Genomic DNA, 14,975 nt, shown 5'->3' on the forward strand with positions numbered 1-14,975 from the left:
GGGAGACGAGAACATGGGAAGATCAAAGAAGGGCGTCCAATCATAAGTCTTAATTCATCGAAGGGCGTCCAAGAAATCGAGAACCGAATAACAATCGTTGGAATTTCAAGTGTACCAACAGTATTTGGTTTAGGCTTGGCAATAGACCCCAAACTGTGTAACGGAAAATTTTAAACTTAGTTTGGATTAATAGATCAGATATGAGAGTCACCATATCATATTAGGCAAAATCCAGAGACTTCATGAAGTACAAGACTTTATTAACTAAGTGCTTAAGTTTAATTAAATGTTCACTATAATAATTTACGTTATTGTATTTTACATAACAATGTGAATTGGTGGGATTTAACAATTGGCTTTTTCTTAAAATTTGGATTTTAATTGAATCATGTTTCTCTCGGTCGGACAATATCTGCTTATTCTTTGAAAAGAAGATATCCAAAAGGAAACATTCACGAGAATGAAAGGTAAAATCCATGTCCTGATGTTCAAATGACGAACAAGAGGGTCAGAGCAGCCTCGTACTGGATCCGCTCACCTCATCACCGAGCACATACACAAATGAATTCAGTACGGCACATAAAAGAGCAATGCAACCCACACAAACCAAAGTTAAAATACAATGACAGAAAACGATAAGAGAGTGCCAGGGCTACAGAAAACGCAATTAAGAAAGGCCTAAGAAACTGAATGTTCTAGTGTCCAATCTGGCTAACAATACAGAAACATATCATCAAAACAGAAAACGAGCCAAGCACATGCATTAATGTACATCGAATTCTTCAACTTTTTTGCTCGCGAAGAAAGGAATTCAAAATTTTGCGTACATTTTAGAATTAAGGATTTCATAGAACGTACGTCAATGACAAGAAATAAGTTCAGCTTCTCATTGACCTACAAATTCGTATACCACAAATCTTGAGTCAAGTTCTAACATATACATCTCTTCCGCCACATGCAACATACAGTACCATTAAATAGTCAACCAACCGCAGTGACAGACATACATCAAACAGAATTCCCCCTGAAGACTAGCATAAAAAAAGAATTCATCTCGAGGATTAGATAATTTCTATTTTCTCAAATGAAAGATGACATTCAAGATTCTGGGAGCAACTTCCAACAGCAGGTGACAATTACTGGCAGGCCGTAAAAGGGCAGCGGATTGAGAAGTGGTCCTTACACTCGACACTAAGAATCGACTTTAGGAAGAAATAGTGCTTAAAGGTCGCAGAAAATAAGAATATTTGCAACCTTTATCACTTACACTTTCTTGACAATTACAGACTATAGGGTCACTGGAAGAACCTGCTCAACACTATCTACAGACCAAACCGGCCTTGTATCAGCTGGTGTACAACAGAATGTGAAGTTCATACATCTGCTGATGGGAAAGTAGACTTTAAAAGTAAGCATGAACAGCAAATGCAGCCACACTGAGGATAAAGTAGGGGGGTGGGGTGAGAAAAGAAATAATGTGATAAGCTAGGGCATCATCAGTCTGCTGCACAAGTACTAATAGAACACTAGTTTCATAGACATTGATACAGAGCTCTCATAAAACAAAAATGATGTAAACCTTTCTCTAGCTAGACATCATAAGTTGATCACTGGACTGAAGGGCCTCGCCTGCGAAGAACCTCACGTCTACATCCGGGTCCTCACTCAGCTCAACTAAACATGGACGGATCTGCTGTTCCACCACCTACATAACAGAAGCAATACCAAAGCAGTTTGTTATTAACGTTTGTTATTGTCAACAACCAGACACAAAAGTGTGGTGAAACTTACTGAGTGGTCAACTATAGGAATGAGGGATTGCAACACCTTTGCTACGTTGAATTTAATATTAGGTACCCTGAAGGAGTGCAGCCTCAAGTAAGACCTTGTAAAAGACAGCAATGGCAAATAAAGGTAATTACTGTGATTTCAGATTGGGTACCTGTCTTTCGAAGCATTAATTACCACGGGCAACAATTTCTGGCATGTGATCTCAGAACCCATGACTGGAGCAAGCAGAGATATTGCATGAAGAATAGTCATCCGGTAAAGATAATGTGGGTTGCTGATCATGTCCAACACCTTTTGAGAACATACAACATTAGCAGTAAAAAGGTACCCAGATTAGGATTCTCCTCAAAAAGCAAAAAGATAAACATAAATAACATGATCATTGGACTGACAGACACGAAGAAAAAAAATCACAAACAGGACACAGCCCCAAAACATGGTTATCATTCTTGAGGACAGTCCAGAAGAGGTTCCAGTCAAATGAAGCTGGTGACACATCCTTACTGGTATAATGCAGTATGGAGTCAAGAAAAGAGACAAGTCATCCAAAGCTAGCACAATAACTAGGAAAGCAACAAACAAACCTGTGGAATTATATGCTGCATTGCCCATTCAGGACCAAATTCCTCAGCAAGCCGCTTCAGGTTATTAGCAGCTGCATCACGAATAGAGTAAACCTGAAACATCAGATCAAATTGTCAAACAGAGATCCCTCCATTAGTGCAAAAATAGGACAATTATACAGAACAGAAAAAATAGATCAACTTTCCCAGCATTTTTAAGTTAAGAAGCATAGACAAATGAGACTTGGGAGTGCTATCTTTCTTCTAAACAAAAAACAGTATGACAAGCATAATAGCAACAATTACAGCAAAAACAGAGAAACTGAAACCAGAATTACCACATAGTTACCTCCTCAATATAGAATAACTTTGAAGAAGTCAATAGCCTGAGTGAGGCCACAAAAAAGTAAACTAGAAAATAGACATTGCTATAGAAAGAATACAGATACCTTATCTTCCAACCATTGCATGCAAAGAGCACCAAGCTTATCATCAAAGAAACCCACACCCAGCTGACTAGCTAATAAAGGAATGTACTCAATGATTGCCAGCCGGACCCTCCAATGTCTGTCTTCTGCAAGCTCAACAATGGCTGGCAATAGTGACTGAGACAATAGATCAATTCCAATTACCTGCAGAAAATGTCAAATATCAATCCAGCGCGCACTTATATAGAGCATATTTATACCAAACTAATGGTTTTACCACTTCCATAATAACAACAGCTTATTGATTATCAGCAACTAACAAAAATCAAAACTACAGAAATACAGGTTTGGGCACTTGGATGAATGAAGAACTTGCAATTAAAGGGCAGCAGATCAAAGGAAAAGAACCCAGATCAAATAACGTATCACAAAATAGTATGCATAATGTGACTATGAAGTTTTCAGATACCTGGTTCACTTGATCAAGCTTGCTAATTATATTGAGCCTGACATCAGGGAACTCATCTTTCAGAAGAGAAAGAAAGATTGGGAGAAGTTGCTCAATTGTTGCATCCTGCACATAACACCACAGGCTAAAATTTAGCAAGCCATAGACAGAATAAAGTAAAGGATTCTTCAGAAATTATAAATAAGAATCTGTATCAATTAGACGTAGAACAACTCATATAGAAAATATTAAACAATACGCAGCAAATTAACTGATTAGCAGCTACTCAATCCTTACCTTTCCAAGAACTGGAGCCATTCCCATTATTACCGAAGCCAAAGCAGAGCGGACATGTTGAGAAGAATCCGACGACAGCTCCTGCAGAAATCAATGTAGTATTCAATGCAAGGGTTAAAGAGAAATAACAATTGAATTATACAGGAGAAAAGTTCTACTATATATTGTACCTTCACACAAGGAAGAATATGCTGAATTGCAAGTTGAGGGTTAAGAATCCTGCAAAATTTGGTTACTTTTCCAGCAGCTGCTATTCGTACTTCTGCTTCATTGTCTCGAAGAAGACGCACATATGCCGGCACCAAGTCCGTCCTATTGCAACCCAATTTTAAGAAAGAATATATATCAATTGCAGTTAAGTTTTGTAAACTCAGCTTTCCCTAAGCATTCGAACATCTGAAATCCATTAAAGAAGATAAACACATGGAAAAAAATATAGCTTCAAACTCTAGGCAACTGTATAGAAGTAGATCACAAAGAAGAAAAGTTCTTGTAGACATAATTACATCATTCTGTGGTACATGATTCTGTGGACATAGATCTTCAGGTATACGTTGCACTAATAAAACATCAGTAGAATTACCTGGTTGGCTCAGGGCCAACTGCTTCACAAAGCTCATACAGTTGATTCGCAACCATGTACCGAACACGCCAAGATTTATCCTAAAATCAAAACAAACAACTAAAAAAATTAAAACATTGGTCAATTAATGATGGTTCACATCTGCTACACTCTACAGTTCTTATTACATGCATACTGTGGGTAGGATATGAGAAAGTAATTTCACGTCTTCTTTGACAATCTGTATTACTGGGTCTAAGCTACCATTTGTGCAAAGATTGATAATCAAAAACTGGGGAAGACAGAAAAAGGTAGAGAACATCATAGCTGACACTACCTGTGAGAAGTTAACAATGACGGGAAGGATATGAGCTACACAATCCTGAGGTTCCAGCAACTTCCCCAGTGCAGCACAACCCTCAACAGCCAACAACCTGACTGAATCTTGATCTGCAAAATGCCAGCAAGATCAGAGCCATATCTTAATAATTCTCACACCCAAGAGAACAGAAATAAGAAGATAGTAAAGAGAAAATCTAACTTTCACAACTTTTACAACATGCAGATAGATTACCAAGAGTACTAATACAGATTGGGCACAAATAAGCTGTTATCATGCTAACAGGATAAACGTCAGTAGAAGTACTTTAGATACATGCATAATCATGACATCTTGATGACTGTTTTTTTTTCCAATTGAGGGAATTATTAATCAATAACATAAGGTACCTAATGAAATCAACAAATAAGAAACCTTATAAGTTACTGTTCACAAAACAAAGTGTGACACATAATCCATGAATCCTCAACTTCAAGTCTAGCTGCTATGCCTTAGACTAAATTGTCATATACGAAGGAAGGAATTCTCAACATTTTAAGGCACGCTTGGTATCAGCAGAGAGTCATCTACTACAAGTGGCTTTCCATCCATATTGCTAAAATTCTCCAAACCACCTCTTCTTGATGACTTCAAAGTATCCCTAGGACTAAGCTCACTGATGACTTCAAGTATCCCTAGGACTAGCTCACCTAAGCTTATCAACATCGAAATCTTTTAGACTTCAATCCAGAGACAGTTTTGCACTTTTTTGGTCCTTGAAAGTACATATTACATGTTAATTGGATTTGTGCATACATATATGCAGACATAGAATTCCCCAAAAATTGGATGCATACATATATAAACAAATGAAAAATCACCTTAGCCCCGCACAGGACTAACTTCTTCCTCAATGAACCACATAACCAAATAAATGCATTTAGCTAGATCCCCCCGAAAAAAAAAAGTGATCATCAAGTCATTTCCTCCACTTGAATAAGGAATACAATGAGCAATTTGACATGGAAAACTATAGCAAAGGAAGTAAATTATACCAGCAGTGGCCTCATGGAAATTTGACCACACTCGTTGAAACTGAGCAAGAACAATGAGTAGAAACAAGCAAAACAGTAAAGATATTACATACCATCCTGAGTCAAATCCTCAAATATTGTCATGATATCAGTCTTCAGGTGGGCAGGTTCAACAGTAGCGGCAAATTTCCCCAGGTTTGATGCAGCAGATCTTCTCACCATAGGCATATCATCTTGGCATAACTGGCTATATATAGACCTCAATTCTGCTTTCAGCAGCTCTGGTGCACTAGGGTATGCAATATGAAACAGCCCACATGATGAAACTCGAGCAGTAAACCACTCACCAGCAGCAAGTCTCTGGAGCAGCACAACAAATATATAAGAGGAAAATACAAGAGGCAGAGAACTCGCACCATATGGCAAAAAATGAGATCCCAAGACTAAAGAGGAACACAGCCTCAATACCATGCAATGAGAACAAATCTAAAATTCCTCTTATAGTGACAACCTTGCAATTACCTTGACATTTAAGAGAGATTTACCCAATGTACATATGATCATCTCACAAGAATTTCTTTTAATATAGAGACAATCAACATCGATGAGCTAAAATTGAATCTGAATTATCTACTTCAATAGATATAAATCAGTGTAAACCCTGATAGACAATACAACTGTGACTGAAGGGACAGTTCAAGATTCCTGATACCCAAAACTTTTTAGGGAAAATACCTAATTTCATATAAACTTCTCCAGCCTTTAGCATTCCTTTTGCCTTTTTTTCATGCCTATGTTAGCATTATGTGAGGTTTCCCTTTAGAATTGACAAGTTAAAAGCAAGACAAGAGGAACTATAAATTTTATTTTATTTTTGAAAAAAAATTTGTTCCCAAAGCTTCACTTGAGACCTCACAATGTTGTACATCTGATTGTCATTACACAATTTACAAAGTTTAGTTTATATTCTCATGTAGAACTTATTTCCAGAAGTAATAAAAATAATGTTATTAATAACTGCAGCAGTACAATATAAAAATCCCATGGCTTCAATAGGTCTTAAGTTGAAAATTGATACAGGTTGGTCAGCATCTTGCAGTTCAGCTATTGAGTATTTAGTCAATCTCAACGAACACTCGAAAGAACAATGAATATATTAATTTATCAAGAGCAATTCATCACTACCATCAAAAGCCTAGTTACATAGAGGTTAGTCACATCATTTAGATGACAGACCACTAACCAGATACTTCTTTTTACCTATCCAAAAAACAATTACACAGTAAAAACAGAACTCCATGACTTCACCAGGTATGAAATGAATGAAAGACAGTATAGTCAGTGTCAAAAAGACCACAGAACTTTTAGTCCATTTCAACTAACACTTGAACAGACCAAATTTTTCACTTCATGAAGAAGTTAATTGATTAACAGAAATCTGTAATCTAGTCTAAATTAGTTACATACAGGTCACTTCAATATCTTAGTGAAAAGTCAGTGTTTAAAAATGCTCAAAACTTGTTTGCTAGCCAACAACACCTCAAATTAGAAAAGCTAGTCTAAATTAGTCATATAAAGGTCACTTGAATAGCTAAATGAAAGGTCACAGAGTTTAAAAAAGCTCAACTAACAGAGTCATGGCCTGGGTTCCAGTTGTCAAATGACACTAACAAGGACATGGAAGTAAAGAAATAGACATACTTATCAGTTCAATGTGGTTGTGCCTTTAACACAATGGTTACATGGGAGGAATTCTAGTGTGAGGTCTTGGATTCAAGCGCCACTAAGTAGGTTTAACATTCAAAAAATAAAAATAAAACTTGAAGAAAGGTTTGACCAATACAAACCAATGCTGCTCTGCACAAAGAGAAAGCCCAAATTTATAATTAAGAAAAATAATTTAAAACCATCACTCTAATTCTATTTCAACACCTTTATTAATACATATGCATTAACCCAGTTCAATACAATCCATATTGTAGTTAACAAAACAAGGAAAAAGGGAACATAGACTTGCCTTGACAAGAGGGATGAACCAGTCCACTAAATCACTTTCCTTCATTTGGGCCCCAATGCGGCATAATGATTCAACAGCTTTGTCCCTCACACAAGTTTCCTCCACAGTGCAAAGTGTTTCCAGAGGGGGGAGCAGTACATGAGCATAGTCCACACCACCAACATATGGAATAAATACTCCTAATTCTTCTGCCATGGCAAGAAGCACCTCGTCATCGTCATCATTGTTTTCACTAAGAAAAGGAATCAATTCTTTCCTGGTTCTCTCCTCTCCAAGGGCCCGTGCGATTGTTGATAGCCTGCGTATGGAGTTCAACCGTAGCTGGATGTCTTCATTTTTCAGTTCATCTATCAAAATGGCGATCGGATACAGTGGTTCATCAATCATAGCCATTTTATCTCCCAAGTCCTTGGCAACTGCAAACACAGAAAGGAAGTGAATAAACAGAACCAAGAGAAACCTCATGCATTTCCAAAACTCTTTAAATGGCTATGATTAAGGTTTCGAATGGTTTTTTTTCGTTTTTTCAAATTATTAATATGTTCTTGAACAGCTTCAAATTATTAATATCAGAGCTCATCAGCAATGAAACATTACGCAGGAAACAAATAGACCACACGCAACCATAAACCATCATGGCAACAATCTACTTTGTACATCATGATCTCCTCAAATAACAAGGACAGTGAAGTAATGTACAAATAGAACTGACTGTAGCTTCACAGGAAAGAGTAATTTACAATACGGATGCTTGTATATATTTGAAAATACAATCACTTGAAGGAAATCTAAATTGATGATTACACACCACTTATGCACAACATCTCAACTAAAGATTTTTTATTCTTCAAGAAAAAAAAGAAAAAAAAATCTCAACTCGAGATGTCAAGTTGGAAGCACATTATCGTTTTTAAATGAAACCAGTATCCATGTCTTGGAATACAAGGTAAATTAATTGCCGGTGTAAAGCCAGCTTAAAACAGGTGAATAAAAATGAAAAATTGAAAAAAATAAAAAAACTGTAGTAACAGTTTTTGAAACGTATAATGATAAAGTTAATCTGACGTATGAGTCCAGGTAGAATGGAATGTCTTAGCAGCATCATGCAAACGTATAATGATAAATTTAATCTGACGTATGATTCCAGGTAGATTGGAATTTCCTAGCAGCATCATGCAAACATATAAAGCAAATTTTAAACATCAATTAACCAAACGCAGATAAAAGAGACGCAAGAAGCCTAAAAGTTGGCAGCAACCACGACTTACATGTCCCAAAATGTAGCAAACCAAGTGGGAACAACAAGGAGATTCATGGATCTATAGAGCAAGAAGCCATACTATATTGAAACATAAGATTGAAACTTGAACCTGATAATTGACAGACGCACTTTTCTTCGGATCCAACCGCAGCTCTTCACCAATTAATCAGAAGCATCACTACAAACAATTTCCACATTTCATTAACACAAGAACTCCAGAATCCAGAATAGGAATTCGGATCAAATAAAGAAAACAAGTTGAAAAATCAAACCAGAAATCACGGAGAACCAGAAATCAAACCAAGGTTCCCCGCAGCCCTCGAGAGCTGCCGAAAGATCATTTTGAGAGATCTTTAATGGCCAAATCGGACAAGATCCCTCGCATTCAGGAAAAGACAAAAATAAATAAAAACAAAAAAGCCAGAAGAAAACCGATGCAGCACCGTAGAAAAACCAAATGCGGAATCAGACATGCAGAAAATTCCAGCAACTCGAACCAAAATGAAGATAAAAAAAAAAAAAGTAGCGAGGATTTAGGGCTTTGAACGCGAGCAGCAAGAGGAATGGGGTAGCAATACGTACATCAATAAGGACGATGGTTGTAGCAAAGCCCTAAGTCCACAGGAAGTCTCTCTCTTTCTCTGTTTCTCAACTTGAGAATGCCGGGAGAAGCGATCGCGACAGAAACGAAGGCCAGCGCGTCTGTTTTATAAAACATAAAACTCCTTTCCGAAACATTTCTTCTTTCTCTCACCTTAAAGCCTTCGGGCTTTGCTTTAATTTGACGTTTATACCCCTATCTTTAATCAAAGACCGTGAGTGAAGTTGTCCTTGGCGAATTTTGTGTCGCGCAACTGTGATCCATGAGCCGTATGAGGTGCCCATATGCACATGTGCCCATGGTTACTACGTGTATACATTAACAAGGACCCAACAACTCCTGGATGGCAACCGGTAGCTTGTGTTCATGGTCCAGCTTGCTGAAGCCCACTAAGAAATTCACGCAATTATGGACCTGAGAGGAATTGCACACATGTAAGCAATGTAATTAAACGAGACCAGGATGGGTGAGTGATACGGTTGAACAGTTGATGATATCATAAATTTCTATATTTACAGTACATTAAAACATATAGGAAAAATCCAATTTTGTTAAATCTAAGCCAGTTCTTGCTCTGAGGCGATTGGTTCAATGGAACCCTAAGCCATAGATGATCATCTCAAACATATTTTAAAATAAAATAAAAAATAACCGAAAGAAGTCTCTCTTTGACCTCTGGATATAGAAGGAGGGGGCACAAACCCTCCCTTAAATGCTATCCAAATAGGCGGTGGGTTGTCTTTGCACTTTTATTTTATGTTTTTTGTTGTTGTTGTTACCTGTAGGGGGTGGTTGGATCCGTTTGACCCAGGGTCCTCTTATAATTGCATCCAATGTCGACGACTTGGGTTTCTTGGTTGACATCCCAACATGTGGAACTATGACTACACATGCATGTGGGACACAATGACTGGATAACAATGATTGGGAAGTATAAGAGGCATGTTAAGGCCATCACCGAGAAGCTGCAACCATGGCATAGTGACCAACTTAACCTTAGTTAACTAGATCAAGCCACTGGTCAATTAGATTTTTTCAAGTCTAGAGGCTGAACTCCATCGGAACAAAAAAGGGATCATGAATCCAATTCTAAGGGTTTGTTTGGAACCCCTAGAAAAAAAAAATAAGAATTTGATTATTATTATTTCAAAAAATAGTTAATAAAAATGAGATAATAATCAAAATTTTCTTCTGAGTAACTATTTTTAGGAATAATAATGATCAAATTCTTATTTTATTTTCCATGGGGTTCAATAGACCATAAGGATCCATCCCTTCCACTAAATCTAGATGAAACCTAACCAAATCATGATCCTACAAATCACTAAACCATAGTCAGTTGCCATTGGAAACATTTTAGCTTTGAACCCCACTTAAACGAAGTTAAACTGTCAAGCTGAGACACTTCGGAGATATCACTTAAGCCAAATACTCAAACAGACCCTCCCACGAGAGATGGGACATGCTTGATAACATCAGACAACTGCAAGTCGAATAAAAGGAAAACAACATCTTAAAATCTTCCATAGTTAAACTCTCAATGAAGATTTTAAGTACAACATCACATAATGTCTTTGTACTTAAACCCTCAATAGAATAATCTCCCAATTCCCAACCAGACCACTGAAAAGATATCCCATTATATGACCTAATCCTTAGGTTAAACTTTATCTTATCCAAAAGGGAGGGCACCCTATCGGTGGCCCTCTAGCATCAACTAGTTTCGCTTTGGGACAAACCCAAAATTTAAAGAAGAATTAAAATAGGTTTAGGTACCTCCTACTCCATGTAATTTGTACATTTGGGTGTCGGCTTTGTAATCTTCTTCTTAGAAGAATGCGGGACTTTCATTCCCTCCTTCCCATCTGCTGTTTTTTGTGTTTGAATGGATCCATGAGTTTTTGACGTCTCTTCTATGTCATTGACTCATGTTATCATTTCAGAAATGAAGTTTATTTGCAACAGCTGGGATTTTGAGGATAAGAGAATCACAGGGCATATTATTGATATTGGTTAGCAGACCCGAACTTAATTAACATTTTGTTTGACCTGAATGCAGCTTTTCTTTTAAAGTTTGCTCAACTTCTAAAGCTTGACTGATTGAAGTTTCTTTTTTTGTGAGCTCTTGACCTTGAACCACCGAGGGCTACTCAAATACTTAAGAAGAAGGGATTTAAGCCAATTCTGCTCTGGTAAATCTTATGTGTGGCTCCCAGCGGTTAGTTGTGATGATGTCTGAAGTTGGACTTGGGTTCAAAACAAGGCTTGTATGGCTTGGTTATACTTCTTTCAACAAACAGTGATTTCATTCATGAAACCTAGTTTTCTGTCTTTTTCTCTATTAAAATTCCAACGACATCTAAACTAAAAGCATTCCATTATCAGTCATTTTCTTTGGTGTTTAAGGTCAGCCCAACCCAAACCAACTCAAAGAAAAAACATGTCAAACACGACCTGAATTATAAGATGTTTGGGTACCCTAGGCTTGATCAAGCGGACAACGACTGCAACAGCAACATAATCATCGCAAACTTGGGTTGTATCTGGTCTCTGTCTGGTTTGTGTCTTCCGCTCTTCCTTTCTTTTTCTTTTTCTTTATTTAAGTTTCATTTCAGATGAACTCAAAAATTCGTCTCCTGATCAATTCATTGTTTTCAGAAACTAGTGGAAGAATCAATCTTCCAAGGAAGCAATTTGTCACATCTGGGTTGTTAGTAAATTGGAATAGAAAAGTGGAGAGAAGATATGGAATAATGACATTTGTGAAGTCCGTGCTTTATTCAAATCTGATTGACTTTCTTCTTTTTAGGTAAACTCCATGAAACTCCATGGGAAATAATATAACCAATTTGAATAAACAAAATCAAGGTCTGGTAAGGAGATCACTGGGTCAAGCTTATGACACCAGCCTTTCTCCCCAACAGTACCTACCCATGACTTTTCTTGGGGTCAAAATTTGTACGTGTGATGATCACAGGTTGGCACGTACTCTTGCATAGTTAACAAGCTGGAGATATCATTTTATTGGACAACAGACAAAGGTCGCACTTCGAATTAGAACTCAAATCCATATAACCATCTAGCTCCATTTAATTTCTTTAAGACTAAAAGCTAATTGATGGGAAATGCTTCAAACTGGTCAGAAAATTCATAAATAGATTACCATGAAAAAATTGAAGATTTTAGTTTTAAACACGGGGAATTTAGTTCTCTTAGTTCCTTTTTTTAAAAGCAGCATCTGCATCTCTCCTCTTCTTCCTACAGGCGCAACAGTTTTTCCAGGTGAGTTAAAAAACGAGAGCTTATATAGCTGTTTCAGTATGTTAAATAACAAATGCCTTGCCCAGATCATCTAGATGGTCAAGTTCCCTTTTATTAGACATTCGATCACCTTCCTCATCTCGCATACAGAAAAGGAAAAGTACAACCCTGTCCATATATCTAACATGAAAAGTGTCTGTGATCAAGAGTACGAAAGAGTCAGAGAAATAAAAGCTCGATTAGAGAGGAGGAGATGGTCCAAAGTCAGGGTATGTATCTCCTCGGATGCTGTTGGGTGGGTTTGTTGGACAAGAACAGGTTGACATTTTCCTTCCTGGGTTTGCTTGCTTGAGAAACAGTTCCAGGCTTTGGCTGAGGTCACCGCGGCTGTGTATTTCTTCATTGGTGTCCTCCATGAAAAAGGCCGAGTAGGTAAGCTGATGAAACAATAAGAAAAGTGCAACAAAGATGATTATTGATTGGAGTAATAATAGTAGCTCTAACCGTCTCTCTCCAGCAACTTTTCTCCCCATTCGTCGTTTCCTTTTCTTACTTCTTCCTATTTCGATACTTTTCATATGAAATAAATAATCGTCTTACTCACAAAGTCAAATCTCTCTCTTTTCTCTCTCCCTCGTCTTGGTTTCATATCTTGCAGCTACAGTAACTTACAAGTTACAAGACCACAATATTCAAAGAATGAAGCATTGGTATCGGCCACGACTCCTGCACTTAGTTCAGTGACGATATTTTGTCCAGGAATGGCTGCTTCCATTAACTAATCAATCATGAAAATATTTGTATAATTTTTTTTTTGGGTAGCCATTAATGTTAGTGAAACTTACAAGCAATACACACCCATGCTAACTTTCCAGAAGTTTGATCATGCCAAATTTTTTTAAAGGGATAAAATTAGAGTCACCCATTCATGTGAAACCAACATGGTTAATGGACAATCCTGATTTTGTCTCATCTCATGTTGAGACGAGAGTCAACAAAACCCAAGTCTGAGTGAAGCACACTCCTCATCTTCATCTGGTCCTCATCGGTTCACCCACAAGGAAATTTCACTTACGGGCAAACCACGACCTGTGATCATTACCCAATTGTTTAATTACAGGTTCACCTTTTAGACCATCCATTAATTAACCCTATCTTCGTCTTCTTTTATATCTGATCCGTGCTTATCTTCTTTGATCATTCACCAGCACCATCACCAGTCCTCTTTCCACCACAAGATAACAGATGGTCTAGTCGATGATGAAATGTTTAAAGAGAGATTCTATTAACTGGAGAAGGACAAGGAGAAAATATGCATCTCATCCAAGCCTCCCTACTTTACAGTAAAATATATATATTTGTGGGAGTGAGGACTTCGGTGTCTTTGAGTTTTTTTATCATTATTTTTCGTGTTCCTTTTCCCGTTGAGCTATGGGAATGAGGCCGCTTCTCGTTGAATCACTCAGATTGGCAAGCAAAGGTCAATAGGACCAGTTATATTATATTCTGCTCTAAAAAAGCTTTTGAAATATCAGCACCGTTCCCTTTGGTTTTTCTTCCTTTTCTCACTAAAATATTTGCACAGAGTGTAAAATTTTTGAAACAGCCTTGTTGTTTGGGCCGACCTCATTCAGCTGAGCAAGATTCAAATCATGGCCTGGTTTATCTGGAAATGACTACCAACTCCCTTATTATCTTAGTATAGAAATCTTGGTTGATGTATTCTATCATTTTCCTGATCAAACAGCTCATACAAATACTAACATATGGATCCTGGCAAGCCTCAATTTTTGGTTAAGAAAAAGAAAATGAAATTTGTGCATATTTAGTCTTATTTTTTCATGCTGGCTTTGCCCTCTCTACAGACATTTGAGTACAAGGAAAGAACGAAAGCATTTAAGCATAGATATTGGTCATTTAGGAGCTCCATTCTCCTATAATTAAACAAACCTATTTGATCCTCTTGTTGAATGTATCAGACTATGAGTTAATTATCGTCTGAGTCATGTTTAGCTTTATCAGTTCGTCGTTGTCTCAGCCTTTATTATCGACCGATAAATCTCTCGGCTTCAAGGATAAAATCCTGACTGTCATGGGGTTCACTGCTGATTATCGCTTTGGCCTCTTTACTTTACCACACTCTCCTCCATATTCAAGGTTTTCTGAGCTGAATACTAAGACGGGATCATACCTAAATCCTACACCGTATTCATATGGGTCCTAAATAAAGAAACGTTTTGATTCTATCTCAGATGCGTGTAGAAATCTCATATGGGTCTCCTACAAGATGTGTGTTCATGATTTGGAAAATAGCTAGAGGAAAGAGTTACGGTCAGTTGAAAACAAAGCTTGAGGTATAGACCACTGTAGAAATGAATAGAAGAAGGTGAGTA

At 37.3% G+C, this 14,975-nt stretch overlaps 1 protein-coding gene across 2 annotated transcripts; it reads right to left on the reverse strand.

Annotated features, from left to right (window-relative positions):
- Positions 1 to 863: 863 nt before the first annotated feature.
- Positions 864 to 9,437, reverse strand: LOC137945395 (serine/threonine-protein phosphatase 2A 65 kDa regulatory subunit A beta isoform). 2 transcript variants are annotated; one of them, XM_068791269.1, is made up of 15 exons: positions 9,303 to 9,437; positions 8,993 to 9,046; positions 8,830 to 8,898; positions 7,460 to 7,875; positions 5,556 to 5,802; positions 4,427 to 4,539; positions 4,111 to 4,190; positions 3,698 to 3,839; positions 3,528 to 3,608; positions 3,252 to 3,356; positions 2,804 to 2,986; positions 2,376 to 2,468; positions 1,943 to 2,082; positions 1,792 to 1,858; positions 864 to 1,705 (listed from the first exon to the last, which is right to left on the reverse strand). In XM_068791269.1, exons 4-15 carry the CDS (start codon positions 7,850 to 7,852, stop codon positions 1,586 to 1,588), a joined length of 1,764 nt encoding a protein of 587 aa, XP_068647370.1. In that variant the 5' UTR covers positions 7,853 to 7,875; positions 8,830 to 8,898; positions 8,993 to 9,046; positions 9,303 to 9,437; the 3' UTR covers positions 864 to 1,585. The 2 variants fall into 2 exon arrangements, with proteins under 2 accessions (XP_068647370.1, XP_068647369.1); XM_068791268.1 differs by lacking the exon at positions 8,993 to 9,046.
- Between the last annotated feature and the right edge of the window lie 5,538 nt (positions 9,438 to 14,975).

Source organism: Aristolochia californica, unplaced genomic scaffold, assembly GCF_029961685.1.
Source record: "Aristolochia californica isolate CCGP_79_NKW_82.1479 unplaced genomic scaffold, dmAriCali1.0.hap1 SCAF_12, whole genome shotgun sequence".
Lineage (NCBI taxonomy): Eukaryota > Viridiplantae > Streptophyta > Magnoliopsida > Piperales > Aristolochiaceae > Aristolochia > Aristolochia californica.

Excerpts from the sequence above, each read along its gene's own strand:
- LOC137945395 (XM_068791268.1), bottom strand. The coding sequence starts at position 7,852 with ATGGCTATGATTGATGAACCACTGTATCCGATCGCCATTTTGATAGAT. Across the intron at positions 3,840-4,110 it reads GTTGGCCCTGAGCCAACCAG|GACGGACTTGGTGCCGGCAT; the intron begins GTAATTCTACTG and ends GGGTTGCAATAG. Across the intron at positions 3,357-3,527 it reads TGGCTCCAGTTCTTGGAAAG|GATGCAACAATTGAGCAACT; the intron begins GTAAGGATTGAG and ends TGTTATGTGCAG.